Source organism: Pollicipes pollicipes, unplaced genomic scaffold (genome assembly GCF_011947565.3).
Source record: "Pollicipes pollicipes isolate AB1234 unplaced genomic scaffold, Ppol_2.1 Scaffold_4002;HRSCAF=4701_pilon_pilon_pilon, whole genome shotgun sequence".
Lineage (NCBI taxonomy): Eukaryota > Metazoa > Arthropoda > Thecostraca > Pollicipedomorpha > Pollicipedidae > Pollicipes > Pollicipes pollicipes.
In genome coordinates this window covers 35,836,924-35,854,824 of record NW_023596420.1, presented here as the reverse complement: position 1 = coordinate 35,854,824, position 17,901 = coordinate 35,836,924, and the positions used below count along the sequence as shown (strand labels likewise).

Below are 17,901 nucleotides of genomic sequence, written 5' to 3'. Positions count from 1 at the left end.
CAGGTTGGCGCGGCAGGCGACGCGGCCGGCAGCGGCGGCGGCGCGCTCCGCCTCCTCCAGCCGCTCCGGCCGCAGGTAGACGAGCAGCGCCAGCGCGCGTCGGTACCGGTGGAACGCGTCCACGCTGCGGCCGGCGGCGAACAGCTCGTTGCCGCGGAGGCGATCGCGCTCGGCCAGCTCCAGCCGCTGGCGGTCGCTGAGCGCCACGTCCGCGCAGCCGCCGCTGGCCGAGAGCACCGCGACGTGCGCGACCAGCTGCAGCTCGGTGCAGTCCCAGGCGCCGGGCAGCCGGTCCGTGCGGAGCCGGAGCCGCGCACGGCACGCGTCACCCGGCCGCAGCGTCAGCACGCACCGCTCCAGCAGCCGGTCCAGCTCGGTGTCCGCACTGCCGAGCGTGGCGCGCTGCCGCGACACCCACTCGCTGACGGCCGGGTCGTGCAACACCAGCGCCGCCGGCGGCTGCTCCAGCTCCAGCCGGAGCCTGCAGTCGGCGCCCGGCTGGCACAGCTCGGTAGCCGGCGCGTCGCCGCCGGCCACCGCCGCCGCCGCCGCCGCTGCCGCGGGCGCCGCCGTCACCTCGCGCTCAATGGCGCCGTCGGCGGCGCGCCACAGCGTCGGCGGCCGCATGGCGCGCGTCAGAGCGGGCTCAGGCCGGTCCAGCGCTCGCTGGTGCGCCACAGCTCCTGCGCCAGCGCGCGGTCCCGCACCAGAGGGTTGGCGTCGGCGATCGTGCAGTCCCTGACGGCGGACGGACGGCCGGCGCCACGCTACCGGTGACTGCCACCACTTACGCGCGAGACAACGCGAAGTGACGTCCCATTAATGCGACAGTAATGCAATACGATGGTGCAATTGTCGACGCCGATGGTTCACCATGATCCGTATTGGCAGCGCGTTCCATGATTAAGACGCCCACCACTGACAGTCGAAGCAATTGAAACGCCACGGCAAATTATTTCGAAAGTCACGGAATTGCACAGGGCTCGTTAGCAGGGGCGAACCAACATAATAAATGCAATACGACGCACCAAAGCGATACGATCAACTCTCAAAAGTAACACAAAAAACGAAAACGTACGGAATTCCAATGACATGTACTCGCACCACAGGCTTTGTCCGTCACCTCCACCAACCATGACGTCACCCGAAGCCAGGCGACCTTACCGGAAGTACTGCCCGGTGACGCCGTCGATCTTGGAGCTGACGGCGCAGTGGATCACCGTCTGAGCACCCTCCCAGGGGGTGCGCATCAGCAGACGCCTGCAGCAGCGGCGCGCCGGCGCGTCAGGCTCCAGTCCCGCCAGAGCAGGGGCGTGTCCAGCGGGGATCGAAATGGCTCATGGGGGCCCTTTCAGTCAAGGTGACTGCTCTTCGTCGCCGTGGGATGAACTCAAAGGATCTCCTGATCTCGGAATCCTGTTCCGATGCCTTAAGAGTCCGTTATTCAATTGTTTTGCAAGCTCTGTCGGCGTTTTATGCCGCCATTGGGGCTTTTGCGACGCACTTAGCTGCTAAGGCTATATGGCGTCGCCTGCCCCCCACCCTCGCAGGAATGTCGGGCACTGCGGGGAATCGAACCCCGTACCTCTGGTTTCCCAGACACGCAGTGGTTAACGCATAAGCGTTAACCACTACACTACCAGCACCCCGGCGTTTTGTTCTGCCAAAAGGTACTCGGCCTTCGGTTCCAGGCGGCTGCCGCCAGCTTTAGACGGGGTGATAAACCCCACAGCTTCCTCTTTGCCGCGCCACTGAGCCTCGCTCGTCCGGCTCAGTCCAGTGCGGGACGGATGGGCGTGCAGTGATGCCGTCCCCGCCATGGCTTACCGCAGCAGACGGACGTGGAAGGTGTTTAGTTCCCGGTAGTGGCGGTAGATGTCGGTGTTGACGTTCCCCGGGTCGACGCTGTTGACGCAAATGTCCTTGCCTACCGGCACAGACACGGCGCTTTAGCACAGCGCTAGCCCGCACAGCGCTGACCGCGCAGCCCGACACAGCGCTATCACCAGTCACCACCGGCGACTTAGCAGTGCGCAGCGCCCAGCAGCCAACTGGGAGCAGTTCACACGAGTGCTTGATTTTGGGTCCGCGATCCTAGACTGGGGAGTGGTTTTTCCACAGCAGAGAACTGTGACAAGCATGAATGGAGCATGGGGATGTGTCTTTAAGCTATCCATCTTCACTTCACATATTTCAAATTCTGCACAGAGGCCAAAGCCACCCATTATCGGATATCACACCGGTATTCTCATCATAGCATTATGCTGCAGACAGCAAAAACAGTGGAACACCTTACAGCAAAGGCTGCGGGGGTTATTTTCCGCATGGAAAAACCCAGCAGGTTAATTCCCCGACACTGGTCCACACACAACCTGCTGAAGCTGCACCGTCTCGAGCGACACCAGAGCGACACCCGATCCGGCCGCCACGGCGCGCACCCCCCGTCAGGGGCGTCAGCTCCAGCTCCGCTGGGGGGTGGAGCTGACGCCCCGGCGGCCTGCCGGGCCCTGCCGACAACGCACCGCGCAAGCGCCGAGCCAGCTCCGCGGCCAGCACGGCCAGCGCTAGCTTGGCCTGGCCGTAGGCGGCCACGTGGTAGCGCAGCGCCGCCTGGCGGGGCTCGGGCACGGCCGGCGGCCGGGTGGCGCTGCCGTCGGGCGCGCGGCCGGCGCAGTCGAAGCCCAGCTTCTCCGGCGCCAGGTGCGCCTGGCTCGAGACGAATACGATGCGGCCGGCGCCCGAAGCCAGCAGCTGCGGCGCCAGCAGCCGCGTCAGCAGGAAGTGGCCTGCCGGGCGAGCGGGAGTCGGCTGGAGGGAGCGGACTGGACGGCGGGGCTGGGGGTGCCCTCCCGCACACGGCGGCCGGGCTGCGGTCTGGACGGTGGGAGGCCGCCGAGGACAGCCCAGGACCCATAACTCAGCGTACGCGGCGGAGTGACGCCGCAGAGTCGACCGCCGGTGCTAGACCTGCTCGGAGAAGACCGCGCCCGGCGAAGTCGACGCGCCCAATACCTATGTTGAATTCCGGCCGGACAGGTGACCTTGAGTGACGTCACGGCCCGGTGAGCGAGGGGTCCTGAAGGTCACAGAGGGCAGTCCACGCGGCCGTCCGAGAGTGAGCACGAAAGTGAAGCCAGCAACCAATAATCACACAAAAGCTTGACGAGAGACTCGCATGAGAGTGGCGGGCTCAGCAGGAGGCAGAGCAGCTGTACCACTGACTGTTTGAAGCACCGCGCCTACCGAGGTAGTTGGTCTGGAAGGTGACGGTGAATCCGTCCTCGGTCAGTGACGGCGGGCAATAGAAGCAGCCGGCGTTGTTGATCAAGATGTCGAGCTGCGACTCGACTGGAAGTCAGGAGCATATCGCTTAGCCACGCGGCCGGATCGGGGACCCATCACATCCGACCGCATTTACATCGTACGAAAGAGATGTAGTTACTGCCACCCATTCCACCGCCACGTGGAAAGTTCGTCGCAGTCAACTGGCGACTGCCAGGATCAGCGCCGCCGGCCATACGATCAGCGCCGCCATCACATTTTCATATGATGGCACTTTTGATGATTCTGATGATATGACGGCCGAGGGTTATGCATGCTGCACAAACATTGGACGCTTCCCACCTGCCCTTAGCATATTTGCATATACTATCCAGTAGCAAAGTCCATCTATCCAACCGTTTAGCGTTGGGCACAGGCGCGCTGTATGAATCACGGTTAAACTCGAGTGATGGTCGCAGTCAGCGGAGGTCGCGACGACCCCTGGCAGACACGAGAAGGCCGGGGGGGGGGGGGGGGCGCACCTTGTCTGAACTCGTGCACCAACCGCCTGACAGAGGCCAGGCTGTTGAGGTCCAGCTGCAACGGCCGCACGGACGTGTTGCTCGTCTCGTTGATGATGCTGTCAGCCGCCTGACGCGCCGCCGTCCGGGACCGACAGGCCAGGTACACCCGGGCGCCTGGCCGGCAGACCGGGTTAGAAGACGTCGTCCGCCTGACCGGGTTCGAAGGCGCCGTCCGTCTGACCGGGTTGGAAGGCGCCGTCCGTTTGACCGGGTTAGAAGGCGCCGTCCCTCTGACCGGATTAGAAGGCGCCGTCCCTCTGACCGGGTTAGAAGGCGCCGTCCGTCTGACCGGGTTAGAAGGCGCCGTCCGTCTGACCGGGTTAGAAGGCGCCGTCCCTCTGACCGGGTTAGAAGGCGCCGTCCCTCTAACCGGGTTAGAGGGCGCCGTCCGTCCGACAGGGTTAGAAGGCACCGTCCGTCTGGCCGGGTTAGAAGGCGTCTGACCGGGCGCCGACGGTGTACGGACTGTCCGCAGCGATCATACGTGTGACACGAGGACGCCGGCCCCCCGACTCACGCGGGATATACACAACACACGCACACCTCACCATACAGACAGCCAGGGTCACCATTCGTTCTCCTGGTGGCCAGACGGGTTCCCGCCGGCTGCGGGGGACATGCGGCCTCGGGTACATACCCGTCCCCGCCGTCCGATCAACGCTCGGATCGTGAAGCAGCCCGCTGGCTTGTTATAACATTTGGTTGCACGTGGTGTCGCGGGGCGAAGGAAGCAATCGAGTGCTCGGAGGTGCGGCCACATATTGTGCATATGTGATACTAACTTTGGCGTAACGACACCTCAGCTACAAGCTGTTCTCGGAAACATGGACCAAGTAAAACCCCGAATATTTTATATTGACTGTCAGTGCACACACATCCATCACATCCTTGACATTTTAGACACCCATGACAGAAAAGGAAAACGCCGACATGTATTGGGTCGGATGAGATGCATGCTTGCTTTCAGTTTTGCTCGTCCGAATTCAGGTGATTGTAGTATGATGCACGTTTAATGCCCATGCACGAATAAAATGTCATGATTTTGTGGGTGTTATGACCATACAGCCTGTACAATACTCAGCTGGCTTAATCATTTGGCAAGCGGCTAATAAAGGTCATAACTACGGAGATCCTTTTCCATGATAGCACGTTATCTTGACAGAGTTGGAAATGTTATGTCGCCTGACATTAAGTCCATGCAAGTTAGGCATCCCCCACGTATCATGCAGGGCACGTATGGGAGCACGGAGGCGTGACGACCTCACATTGGCGTATTGATATAACAGAAGGTCATCCTGGAACACAGAGATGTGACCACATGTGTCGGAACAGGAAGACGTGAATGCTTAGGCCGGGGCAAGGCCTTAACGGCGAGCATCTAGGACGGAGCACGGACTGGACAGTGTCTGATGTCGGAGCATGGATGCGTGTAGAACTCGGGTCGAACTCAGTGAACACGAAGACCTTATGTCGAATTACGGCAATATTAGGCTGTGCGCTCGAGCGTGAACACGTAAAGGACTCGCATCGGAATAGAGACGCGGACATGAGCACAGCCACGTGTAAGATGTTGGTAGGATGAGGACGAAGCAAACGGACGTGCCAAACGCACGGCGCACAGCAAACAGCATACAGCACGGCACAGCGGAAAAACCAGCGGCTTAAGTCGGAAAATGGAGACGGAAATGCCTCGGTCCCGAAAATGAAAACGCGACCGAAGCGTATTTGCCCAAGCTACGGGAACTGAGTCCTTGCAGTGCTGCTACAGCTCATGCAGAGTGGAGGCCCCACCCGAGCCTCTGCGGCTACGCCTGCAGGCGTCAGCAGGCAGATTACCTCTAAGCGCCAGCTCGCGCGCCACCTGCCGTCCGATGCCGCAGTTGGCGCCGGACACTAGGACTACTTTGCCATCTACGCGGTCGGTGCAGTCGCACGTCTCGCCGGCTACTCTGGCTCTACAGGCACAGACACGGGCGTGGCGCCGTCAGCCGCCGCCGCCGCCGCCGCCGCCGCCAGCTGCGCCACGCTACGCGGCCGGCTCGGGGAGGAAAGAGGACGCGGCCGAAGAACTACGCTGCCATCAGCTGATCATAGATACTTAGGTCATTTGCTGAAGGCCCTTTGGTTAAATGATGCTGCACTTTGGAGCATTGTGCTACATGGTAGCTCAGAAATGACCTAGAATGTACATTTTTAATGAAATATAGAATGCTTGAAAGGCCTTCTTTGTTTTATAACAGCACTGTGTGCTGTACTGTCATCAAGGCTTCAAAAAGCAGGGGGGTGGTAAAAATTTTCACCCATTTATGACAAACCTACCTTCTGTAAATGTACACTCCCACTGCGACTGCTCCTATCAATCCACCCAACAATGGCAGATAATCCATTAGACAACCATTATATTTCCCAAAAAAGTGTGGGCACAGGCTTGTCCTCTGAAACACAAGTACCAATAACATGAATCATTTTACATGACCAGAACAAAAGATAAAATGCCACAGATATAATTATATAACCATTTCAAGGATATACATAACTCAATATTAACATGATTCTGAGAGCCAGTGTTAACATCCGTCATAATGAGCAGCAGAACCCATGTGAGCACACAACTGTCAGTTACAGTGGCCACTGGCCTGGTCTTAATGGGGATGGAATGACTCTGCTATATGTCTGTACTGCAACTATGTTCAATAGATGGCACATACTTAGCACCTTGGCAGAAAGCATCAAGATGACATATTGGACATACTGCATTGTGAAAACAAGAAATAAAAGGAGAGGCTCAAAACAAAATGCTGGATCATTTTTATGATTGCATGCAGCCATAGCAACAAACAGCAACCCTGGTGAAGGACTTATTTTATTCCAAAAGTTCTTCACAAGGTTTCCTTTGCCTACTGCAACAATTTCATGAAGCAAGGACCCAATGCCTACCAGATTAATAGTTCTAACATTGCTGTATTTCTTTTAGTTTACACAAGCACTCATCTCTGCATGCCTTGGTACTGTTTTCTGTTTGTGTGCATACTAGTCATGAACATGGTGAATATTATGTATTGGATCATATTTTCATACTATTTATGGATGCCAAGTATATACTGCATCCCAATCCCTTCCCTCTTGCAGCAAGTTTCAGCCAGGCCAGGCAATACTTTAAATGCCTGCAACAAAGGCAGAGAACACAATATATACATAGACTATGCACATATAAGACCCACCCTCTGCCAAGGAAGTGAGGTGGAACATAGTGTGGTACCCATTCAAAGGTCTAGAACTTTCTTCATGCACTGCAAGCTTGACCAGTACAGCTATCACAACTAATTGCTGATTCTTGCCATAACAAGAAAAAATATGATCACAGTCTTTCCAGCATATATTTGAGAATATCATAATATCTTGGGACCAAGAAACCTGCACCTTATATGTGCAAATGTCATGCAGGTACAAATCAAACACTTTGGATGGTGTGCCCTGCACCCATTGTGTTTAACACTAGCTGCAAGCTTTAGCCTTATCCCTATGAGATAGATGAACAGCTAGGATTATTTTTAGGGGGGGGGGGGGTGGGGGGGGGGGGGTGGGGGGGGTAGCCTAATGAGAATGCATCACACTGTTTTTTTCTTCCTGTCCAGGGTCATTTGTGGCACAAATGTGAAAAAGTAGGTCTAGAAGAATAAGGTCTTATGAACCATAAATCCACATCTTGCTGTTTTCCTTTCTCTTGTAAGGTCAGGTGCCCCCTCCCCACAAACCTGTGGTGAGTATGACATCTAAAAAAGCAATATTGGTTTGGCCCCTGGCCAGTTAGCAGTGCTAAACAAGCACAAGTATATTGATTCCCATAAAAGGAACCTAACAGCACTTGTATCTGGGATTTTGAGACATATTCCTAAAAATGGCATGATCTGTGAAAATGCTCAGACATATGTACTAATGTGTACACCAAAGCCCCTTCCTTTGTTATGGTTTAATTATGCTGTGACAGCAAAACCATCTTCCCCCATGTATAGTGTAAATTGCACATGAAACCTACCAATGGATATAACAAGGCACATAAAATGCAAGAAATAGCATCAGAGACAGCAATAATCTTATGAAAATGAGCATAACACATGTAAATGGGTGTTGTCACCAGCACGCAAGGTGTAGGTAGGTTGTATAGGCAAAGTTGTTAAGCATGGATAAGACAGTACTAATAGCCCTTTCCCTCATAGAATAACCAGAATGAAGATATAATGTTTTGGCTGCATGCCCTCATTGAAACAGATATTGGAAAAAACATCAGTGAGCAAATATCACTCTACTAATATTATCAAATATCAAAACAACTATAAGCACACAATTACCGCTCTGTTGCTATTCGTTCTGACAGAGGCTTGTGGCAGAATTACCGATACGTCTGCCTCCACTTTCCTGGCTGTTCTACGTGGAACGGAGCTATTAGCAGTCTTATCTATATGCATAATGTACCTCGAAAATGCACTTAACAACTTAAGTTCCTGAACACTTATCATCCAATCCCCCACAGCCCACACGATCCATCTTAAGACGTCATTTTATACCAAATTCACAACAGAATCAATGGATCAAATAGCATTGATCACTGGCAGTGGTACTTCGTCAGAAGTGCGTCATTGTATGCATTATATTTTTAGAAATGGGCAGGCTCTGTGATAGTTGGCGAAATACCCAATTGGTGTTTAGGTTTTTACCCTTAAAATATGCTTTTTGAATTGATTATTAGCCTAAAGCCAGTATAGCATTTCATCTATCATATCAGTATTGCATTTATTGGCACTCTTAAGTCATAAAGAATCATCATTTGGAGAAAAATGGGTTATGAAAACATGAAAAGGGTACCATTATGAAAAGCACCAACATTTTTTCCATCACTATAAATCCGGACTGTTTATTTACTGTTTGTTTACATCGTGGCAATGGGGAGGAGAGTGTTGATGGAGTCGGTGGGGAACCGGCTAAAACAATAGGTATCTAACCAAATTAATGATATGTAGGGAGCCCATGAACACGTGCGACGATCGCCTTATGCATACATAGCAGCATAGTGAGTGGAAACGGGGCGTGACCTCACGTAAGATATTCCTGGGACTGAGCCAGTCCTTTTTGGTTCAATCCGCTTTGATGCCATGTTAGGAGGGAAAGCTGTTGAACGGACTGAATATCTTACAATGATTTCATGCTCAACTTGGATTCTTAGGTGACACAGTATTACATATTTTATCGTATCTGCATGAAAATATCTGGGAATATCACAGTGGGCAGGGTAAGATCTGGCTGCGGTGCTCAATGTCCAAGTAACATTAATGCTCTGAACCATGTAAATCCCCGTGTCTGTGCTGGCTCGGGTTGAATTGTGTTGAATTTGGCAAGTATTTTTGCATGAATAGAGTAGAGAAAGCTACAGGACTTGATTCTTGGCTGATTTGGGTATCCTTTTGCTTGACAGTGCTATTACAGGATTCCCATGACTATGAATTCCAAAATTTGCTTTCATTTTTCTTAAAGTGGGGATTGCTGCACCAAAACTTGTTACACAGATGGGAAGAATATGTAAACATATCTGGAATGTCACAGGTAATCAATGCTGCATAGAAAATGACAGCTGCATTTGCCACAAAGCTGCACCATATTATTGATTTTGATGCAGTAGAAGTTATAGTTCCAGAAGCCAAAAATATTAAAGGTAGCAAACTACAAGCTTTACAAGGATGATGTGCACATTGGCATGTGCAATTAGCCAGCCAAGCAGTTATTGTGAGTGGTTGTGCTCCTATCTCCTTTGGCCCTGTCAAAACATCAATATACCCTAACATTATTACTGTTATGCCTATGGTATTGGTAAGAAGCCCTCAGGAACTAAAAAAGTGGTCTGTTATAGCAAATTTTGGACTCACTCATATTCAAGGCAAATGCAAAGATCAGGATCACTGCTATATGATCAAAGATTATATCTTAAGATCCACAAAGATTTTGATTCCTCTAATCATTTTCTTCTTTATCCAGAACTTTGCCTAAATAGAAGTCACCTTCACATTTTACAGTCTCCACGTATCCCTGTGCTGTTTGGTGTGCATCGTTCCATGTTTTACCATTGTATGTTGGTGAGGCATCAGTTTATGAAGAATTTATTGCATGTAACTTATTGCAGGTAACATTTTGTTCCCCAGTACCAAAAGTAAATCAGGCAGCCAATGTTAAGTTATCCATGATGTACTGAAAGACATTATTTCAGGTATCCTTCAGTTCTTTTGGGATGAATAGAAGACCAGGGGCAGGTGCCAAAGCAGCACAGGTGGTATGTGAGGAAATATTTGATGAAGACTCAGTAGCCACTCATGATGGTAAGTTGAGGGTAATCTTCCTTTCTTGGCAATCACTCTGGTAACCACAGTGATTCTCAGGGAAATGAGTGGCCCACTCAAAAGTCAATCATCTTTTTCTTCCCACAAGTGATAGACCATGTAGAAGTGGCCAGCCATTTCTTGCCTGGGCACCCAAAGCAATTAGAAGCGATCTTGGGGCCGTTGTGAAGTGTCAGTTGTTCAGAGCTGATACTGCTGCTGATGACCAGCTGATGAATCACCCAGTCATCAGCTGGGTGTCCAGTGGTGACTGTGCTACATTGTTAGTGTGTGCCAAGTCTGTTTGAACAGGAAGTCTCACTCACAGGCAAAGGTGTGTATTTTCCCAGGAAGCAAAGTGAAACTGTATCAAAATCAGGTGTCTTCCATTACTATGACACATTGAGAGCTGGTCCAGAGTGCATGATTTTATTAGGTCATATTTTTTAAGCAATATTGGTATGGTATTAAATGCTGGATGGCCCTTGAAGCTGGTTGATTGCATACAAAATGTATGTAAGACAAAACTGCCTATGTAGATGACAGTATTAATATCAGGTTAGTGTGGTATCTCAACTTAGTTAAGATTGTGTTCTCACTTCATTTTGCAGGAAAATGCTAAGTAGAACAACGGCATAAACAGGAGAGCTCTGCATTGCATACAGGGGTGGATGGCATGTGGGTGACAGTGCTGTATGAGGTGTCCACTCTGATGCTCTATGTTGTATTGCAGTGTGAGATTTTTGACCCACAGTTTTTTGCACTACTACTTCCATGTTTGTTTGCTGGAAACTGTGACACAGAGCCAGATGAGCCCAAGCTAAGAAAAGGTCTCCACATAGATGATTTCACATGCTGTGTGGCATCCACTGCTGATTGTTTGCTGCTTATTGTTTATGTGTGCCATTCTTCGATAAATATAGCCTAGATGTGTACGGTTTGGCGTGTGGCCGTGTTGCGGTGCCGTTTGCTCAGTTTCGTGCCGGCGCCGGCGCCGGCGCCAAGCCCGCCCGTGGGCGCAGCTGACTGTGGCGCGTGCTGTCCCGTGCCGCGCAGAGGTGCTCGAGTTCGCCAAGCGGATTGGCATCGACCCGGAGAGCGAGCCGCACCTGCTGCACATCGCCGACGAGGGCGTCAACCAGACACTGCCGGCAGGCTGGAAGCCCTGGTCAGTGCTGCCACGCGGCGGATCGCGTCAGGGGGGGGGGGGGGGACAGTGCTGCGCCGCTACCAGCGGGCTGGAAGCCCTGGTCAGTGCTGCCAAGCGGCGGCCCGCTCGGGCGGCGGCGGCGGCCGCGCCAGGGGACGGGGGGGGGGGGGGGGGGGGGGGCAGTGCCGCGCCGCTACCGGCAGGCTGGAAGCCCTGGTCAGTGGTGCCAGGCGGCGGCCCGCTCGGGCGGCGGCGGCCGCCGCCCCAGGGGAGGGGCAGCGCTTCCCCGCGGGTGGGCTGTGAGGGTCGCCCTGACACTGGATGAGCTGTGGCGGCCATCGGGTCCGCGTGTGTCATTCCAGCGTTTGCTGGCTCGATGTTGTTGTCTTGGCGCCTCGTCTTGCGCCACCACAGTATGCGTGAGTGACGGCTTCATTTGCACTATGGTCTCGTTTATGTTTTAATAGCATTGTGTCGTACTGCGATGCGTTGGTTGAACTCACTGTGTCTCTTGCGTTGCAGCTTCGAGGAGCAGCAGGGGCTTCTCTACTACTTTAACTTCCGCTCTGGTGAAACACGATGGGAGCATCCTTTGGATGCCATCTACCGGGATAAAGTGGTACTGGCCCGCAAACAGCTGTCGTCGACTGCAGGTAAGCCCAAAACTACAACGGTGTTGCCAGGCGGTTGCCGTAGAACTCGGCGTAATTTTAGTGGCCCATATGCGTACAAGGTTTAGTTTAAGCATTCCATCGAGGGCAAATGCTATGCTATCAAGTATCAAGGCGATTGCCCACCTCGGCCGATTACCCGCTCCCCCCCCCCCCCCCCCCCTCTGCCGCCGGATGCCCGCGTCCCGGCGGCTCGGCCGCGCGCCGGAGTCGACCCTGACGCACGTATTATGCGGGTCCCCCCAGCGGCGCTGCTGCGCTGGGGCTGGGGTGCATGGTTTTGAGCCTGTGCCCTGTATGGGCAGGTGTACATCGGGGTTTGGCCACACAGTTTCTCTACAAGTCGCGAGATGGCTGCACTACGCTTCCCCTCATGTTTATCTTCCGTGGCGTTGTGTAACAGCGTCGTAGTGAAGCTCGGCCCCATAGTCTATTTTCGTCACCAGGTGGCAGCACTGTGCCGGAGTTTGGCCGTTCCCGCCGGCTCTGCGCCGAGGAGGAGCGGGAGAAGAAGAACGTCTCATTCGCTCCCAGCGTTCACCAGATCGAGTTTGATTTAGACGAGGAAGAGGAAGACTACCAGGACGACCAAGAGGATGCAGACATAATCAATGAAAAACAATCAGCCTCCTGGCTGAGAGAAAAATTGGTATGCATTGGTATCTGGCATTTTTGGCAAGGTTTAGTCGTCTTTTCCGTCTCGTAATACATCATAAGTTCTAGGCTTTGATACGGGCAAAGCCGTTGTTTCGATATATCGGCCATTTTGTATCCGAATCAGTTCGCAGAAGACGAAGCCTGTCAGCCCCAGTGCTCAGTGTATTGAGTGCCAGAAGCGGGAGACATCCGTCACGACACAAGGCCGTGGTCTGTTGTCTACGATGTAGCTCCCCTGGCCCTGGCCTGCACTCCCCATACCCCGGCTCTCGGCCCGGGTCGTGACCTTGAGCCGGCGTGACCCGTAACCGCGTGTGACCGGGCGCTCCCCGCGTCAGGATGAGCCGGGTCGGCACGGCGGCGACCGCCTGACTCTGCTGCGCACGGCGCCGGACCGCGATGACTCGCTGGAGATGGCCCAGGACCTGACGGAGGACTCTCAGGTGACCCCCCGCCGGCGGAGGGTAGCGCAGAGACACCGGCGCGGTCAGCCGGGGTCGGGGCTGCTGTGCTGTCCGGACCACAGGGCAGTACACCCCCGGACGCTGGTGGGCCTCTCTCGTCTGATATTTGCCGTCAGCGAGCCGCAGGGCATCCGGAACGGTCACTGAATGACCCCCTGGATGCGCAAGACTTTGATCTTACGTCATGTGAATGTGTGTTTTTTTTTGTCAGTGCACCGCGGTAGACCTTTGCCATCAACCTTGCGTGCATCGCGCCATAATTTGGGAGGACAGCGTCGAGAGGGAGAGAGAGTGTTGACGGATGGCGGACACAGGTTGCCGGTCCCTGTGTGAACCCTTCAACCCACGCTGGCCAAGCGGCATGACCTCCCATCACCCCCGCGGACCTGGCGGCGTGCTCTCCTTTCACCCCGCGGACCGGGCGGCGTGCTCTCCCTTCATCCCCGCTGACCGGGCGGCGGGCTCTCTCGCCGCAGATGTCGCTGCACGCCAGCGAGGGCTCCGAGTCGCCGCGCCGCGAACTGGAGCGGCGCAAAGAGGCCGAGGTGCGCGCCGCGCTGCTGGAGCGGCGTCGCGAGGAGGAACGGCGCCGCGCCGAGCGCGAGGCGCCAGCGCCAGCGCCGGCCGGCCCGGCAGCGGCGCCCGGCCGGTTACGGCCACTGGCGCCGCTTTCGGCCGGGCCCGGCTCGCGGCCCGCCGTCGGTCGGCCGCTGGCGCCGCTGCCGGGCATCAGCGGCCCGGTCGGCCGGCAGCCGGTCGGCGGGCTGGCCCCGCTGGCGCCGCTCGGCCGGCCCGCCCTGCAACCCGTGGCGGCCGCGCCAGTCCCCGCCGCCGCCGGCAGCAAGGGACGCAAGGAGGAGAGCAACCAGCGGCAGACAGCGCAGCGGGCGCCGCCACCACAGCAGCGAGCGGTCCAGTCGAAGGCGGCGCAGCAGAAGGCGACGCCGCGGCAGACGGCGCAACAGAAGTCGGCACAGCGGCCAGCGCCCGACCAGCCGGCGCCGCAGCAGCCGACGGTTCAGCGGGCGCCGACGCAGCCAGCTCGGCCAGTGCCGGCCGCTCGCCGGGCCGGGGCAGCCTCTGAGCAGCAGCAGCCGCAGCAGGCACCGCCGCCCCAGACCCAGCCCACTTCGCCGCGGCCGCCGCCGGCCACCGTCAAAGACATCCCGTACCAGAATAACCGGGACGCGGCCCGTCCGCTGAGCTTCACCGAGAAGCTGCTGGCGCGGAAGGCGAGCGCGCCGCCGCCGCAAAACGCGCCGCCTCTGATAACGACCCCGACCACCCCCAGCAGCCGCGCCAAGCAGGAGCTGGCACGGGGCGCGCCGTCCGAGGTTAAGATCGCGCGCGATCAGCGCGAGAAGGGCCGGCCGGCCGGGCCGCCGGCGCCGCGCGCCACCGCCGCCGCCGAGCACGACTGGGCGGCGGCCGCCGGCCAGGAGGCGATCCCGTTCATCGACGAGCCCTCGGAGGCGTCGCTGCGGAAGGCCGGCAAGTTGCGGCGAGCGGCGAGCGGCGAGGACGGCTCCGGGGACGCTCAGGAGGATGGGTCGGAGGAGAGCTGCGAAGAGAGCGATGAGGACGAATCGGTGTCGTCGGAGCGGCCCGAACTGGCGGCCGCGCTGCAGCCCGAGGCGGACGAGGCGGACCGAAAGGAGCGACCGTCGCACAGGAGCTTGAGCGTCACGGCGCCGGCCGGCGGCGGTGGCGAGCGTCTCGCCGATACAGCTCCGCCGGAAACTGTCAGTGATAGCCGGACCGTTGAGGCGATCAATGAGTCACGTGATGACGGGAAATCCCCAGGGGGCGGCTCCAAGGACGGACAGACTTTGAGCAATGCTGCTAAAGACTTACAGCCAGCAGGCCAGCCGTCTGTGCGGCTACCGTCCGCTGCCAGTCCTACGAAAGCAGCTCACAAGCCAGATGAAGTCCGTAACGCGGTGCGGCCGCCACAGGAAGCAGCAAGAAATTCGGGTATGGTTTCTCAGGACCGACAAACTTCGAAGGGTGCCTCAGGAGAGCCTGGCAAGGCCCCGAGTGTTGCTGCCGCAGCGCCGGAAGAGGCGACGGCGTCTGGAGCGGCTTCAGGGGTGGGGTCGAGCGCTGGCCGGTCCACGCCCGCTGACGCCCGTACCGTATTGTCCTTCTCACTCCAGCAGCGGCGCGACCCGGGGGAGCCGGCCGCTACAGAGGGCGACGAAGCGACGCGGCGCCGGCGGCTGCTGCTGGCTGCCGGCCGCTCCTCCAAGTCCAGCTCCGGCTCGGACTCCGGCTCCGGCTCCGGCTCCGGCTCCGGCTCGGGCTCTGGCTCTGAGCAGGACGAGAATGAGGTGCGCGTCAACGAGACGGGCGAGGTATCGGTGAGCCGCGGCGGCTCGTTCCTCCGCAGCGATTCGGAGGCGGCGGTGCTGACGGCGGCTCGGCCGGTCGCGCGCTCGCTCTACCCCAGCGAGTCGGAGTCGGAGGAGGGCAGCCCGCCGCTGCCGAGTCGGCCGGCGACGCGCGGCGCGGACAGGGATTCTGCGCGGGAGGACACGAGCCGGCAGAGGCAGGCGGAGGCGGCCGCTGGTGGAGAGGTGCGACGGGCTGACGTCGGGGGCTCAAGGGACGGAGAGGAACGGAGAGTCGGCGTCAGCGACGGTGGGGCAGCGGGTGTTGGTGATGCACCTTTGGCGGGTGAGGACGATGGCGCTCGTCAGCCGCCAGCGGCCGAAATCAGACATGGAAGGCCACCGGTGACCGCCCTGGGGCAAACCAACGCGAGTCGTAGCGGCCACTTAACAGCGCCAGCAGCGAAGGAGTCAAGAGCAGACCCGTGTGTTGCCTCGGAGGAGTGTGGCACGCTCGGGCAAGTTGACGAAAGATCAAAAGCTTCCGGGATTCGACCGAAGCGAGACGCTTCAGTAGCTCACAGCGGCGTCCCCAGAGGCCTCCTCCAGGAGCGTGCCTCCCCTCCAGACGTGACCGACAGAACAGCGGCGTGGGTCCCGCTGGACTCGGCCGCGGACCGGCGGCCGACCATCAGCTGTGAACGCGGTGACCTGGATGGGGATGCCGCAGGGCGGCCAGCGCACTCTGCCGAGCAGCGACCCGGGAGTGTCAACCGTCGCGCCGCCGGCCCCGGCCGCCAGGCGGCGGGCGAGCGGACGCCGGAGTTGGCGCCGACTGCCGGCCGGGAGAGTCACCCCGCCCCGGCGCCCGCCCGGGAGGACGCCGCCGTCCAGGTGACGCCGGCCGATGCAGCGATCAGAGAGGTGGCGTCGGAGCACGTGGCACCGGTGAAGGGGCCGCCATCAGGACCGCGCACATCGACGCCGCGCGGCCGGCCGGTGCGGCAGGCGTGGGCGCTGCCGGCCGCCGCCTGCCCGCGCTGCGGCCACCGACGGCGCGCCAGCCCGCCGGCCACGCTCTGGGACACTTCGGACGGCGAGAGCTCGGAGGGCGCCGCGCCGCCGCCGCCGCTGCCGGCCGCTGCCAGCCGCTCGTGCCCGCAGTGCCCGACGGTGGGCGGCGGCGCCCCTGCGCGGCGTGCCGGCCGCCCGGCGCCGTCGCCCTCTAGCCCGGCGCTGCGCCGGCACCGGCCGCCGGCGAGCCGTGCGCCGCAGCGGGAGGCCCTGCCTCGGCAACCGCCGCCGCCGCCGGCCGCTGCCAGCGCTGCCCGTCTGGCTGTGCGCCAGATGAAGCAACGCATGAGGTCGCTCGGCATGTGGGACGACGGCGATGGCCGTGAGTGGCGGTTGCGGGGGTTCCCGGGGTGGTGCGGGGCCCGACTAGCGCAGTCAGTGGCGGTTGCGGGGGTTCCCGGGGTGGTGCGGGGCTCGACTAGCGCAGTCAGTGGCGGTTGCGGGGGTTCCCGGGGTGGTGCGGGGCCCGACTAGCGCAGTCAGTGGCGGTTGCGGGGTTCCCGGGGTGGTGCGGGGCCCGACTAGCGCAGTCAGTGGCGGTTGCGGGGTTCCCGGGGTGGTGCGGGGCCCGACTAGCGCAGTCAGTGGCGGTTGCGGGGGTTCCCGGGGTGGTGCGGGCCCGACTAGCGCAGTCAGTGGCGGTTGCGGGGGTTCCCGGGGTGGTGCGGGGCCCGACTAGCGCAGTCAGTGGCGGTTGCGGGGTTCCCGGGGTGGTGCGGGGCCCGACTAGCGCAGTCAGTGGCGGTTGCGGGGTTCCCGGGGTGGTGCGGGGCCCGACTAGCGCAGTCAGTGGCGGTTGCGGGGGTTCCCGGGGTGGTGCGGGGCCCGACTAGCGCAGTCAGTGGCGGTTGTGGGGTTCCCGGGGTGGTGCGGGGCTCGACTAGCGCCGCCGGTATCGGTTGCTCACACGGGAAGCATGTGCTCAATGAGGGAGACCGTCCAACTTTGCGAGAATTGAAATGCATGGCAAGAACTAGTTGTTTCTGGGCGATATTTCAGCTTCGTATGCAAAACCAACCATTCCTCTGGTGCCGCGCTGGGGATTACGTCAGAGCGTGTTGGAGCATGACGTCAAACGTGTGGAATTAATCCCTGTTGTTCGACTTGTCCGTAACGAGGCTATTTTTAACTACATGTTTGTCGTGGCAACGGACGGTATGTCGGGGCATCGAAGCAAGGTTCATTCTGCGTAGATTACTCTGGGGTAGTCATTACTATGCAGGCTGAGCATGCAACAGCCAGTGAGTTCTGCTGTCGCTACCAGCGGGCCGTCGCACCACCTTTGATAACGAGTATCCTCAGTATCACCGTACGTCTGGCCTTAACTGCTGTACCGTCCACTCTC

The 17,901-nt window shown here is 58.1% G+C and overlaps 1 protein-coding gene across 1 annotated transcript; it reads right to left on the bottom strand.

Annotated features, from left to right (window-relative positions):
* Nucleotides 1-635: 635 nt before the first annotated feature.
* Nucleotides 636-8,424, bottom strand: LOC119094063 (retinol dehydrogenase 12). The gene is made up of 8 exons (XM_037217130.1): nt 8,319-8,424; nt 6,165-6,280; nt 5,682-5,800; nt 3,804-3,959; nt 3,244-3,348; nt 1,828-1,927; nt 1,165-1,260; nt 636-738 (listed from the first exon to the last, which is right to left on the bottom strand). Exons 2-8 carry the CDS (start codon nt 6,230-6,232, stop codon nt 636-638), a joined length of 747 nt encoding a protein of 248 aa, XP_037073025.1. The 5' UTR covers nt 6,233-6,280; nt 8,319-8,424.
* Between the last annotated feature and the right edge of the window lie 9,477 nt (nt 8,425-17,901).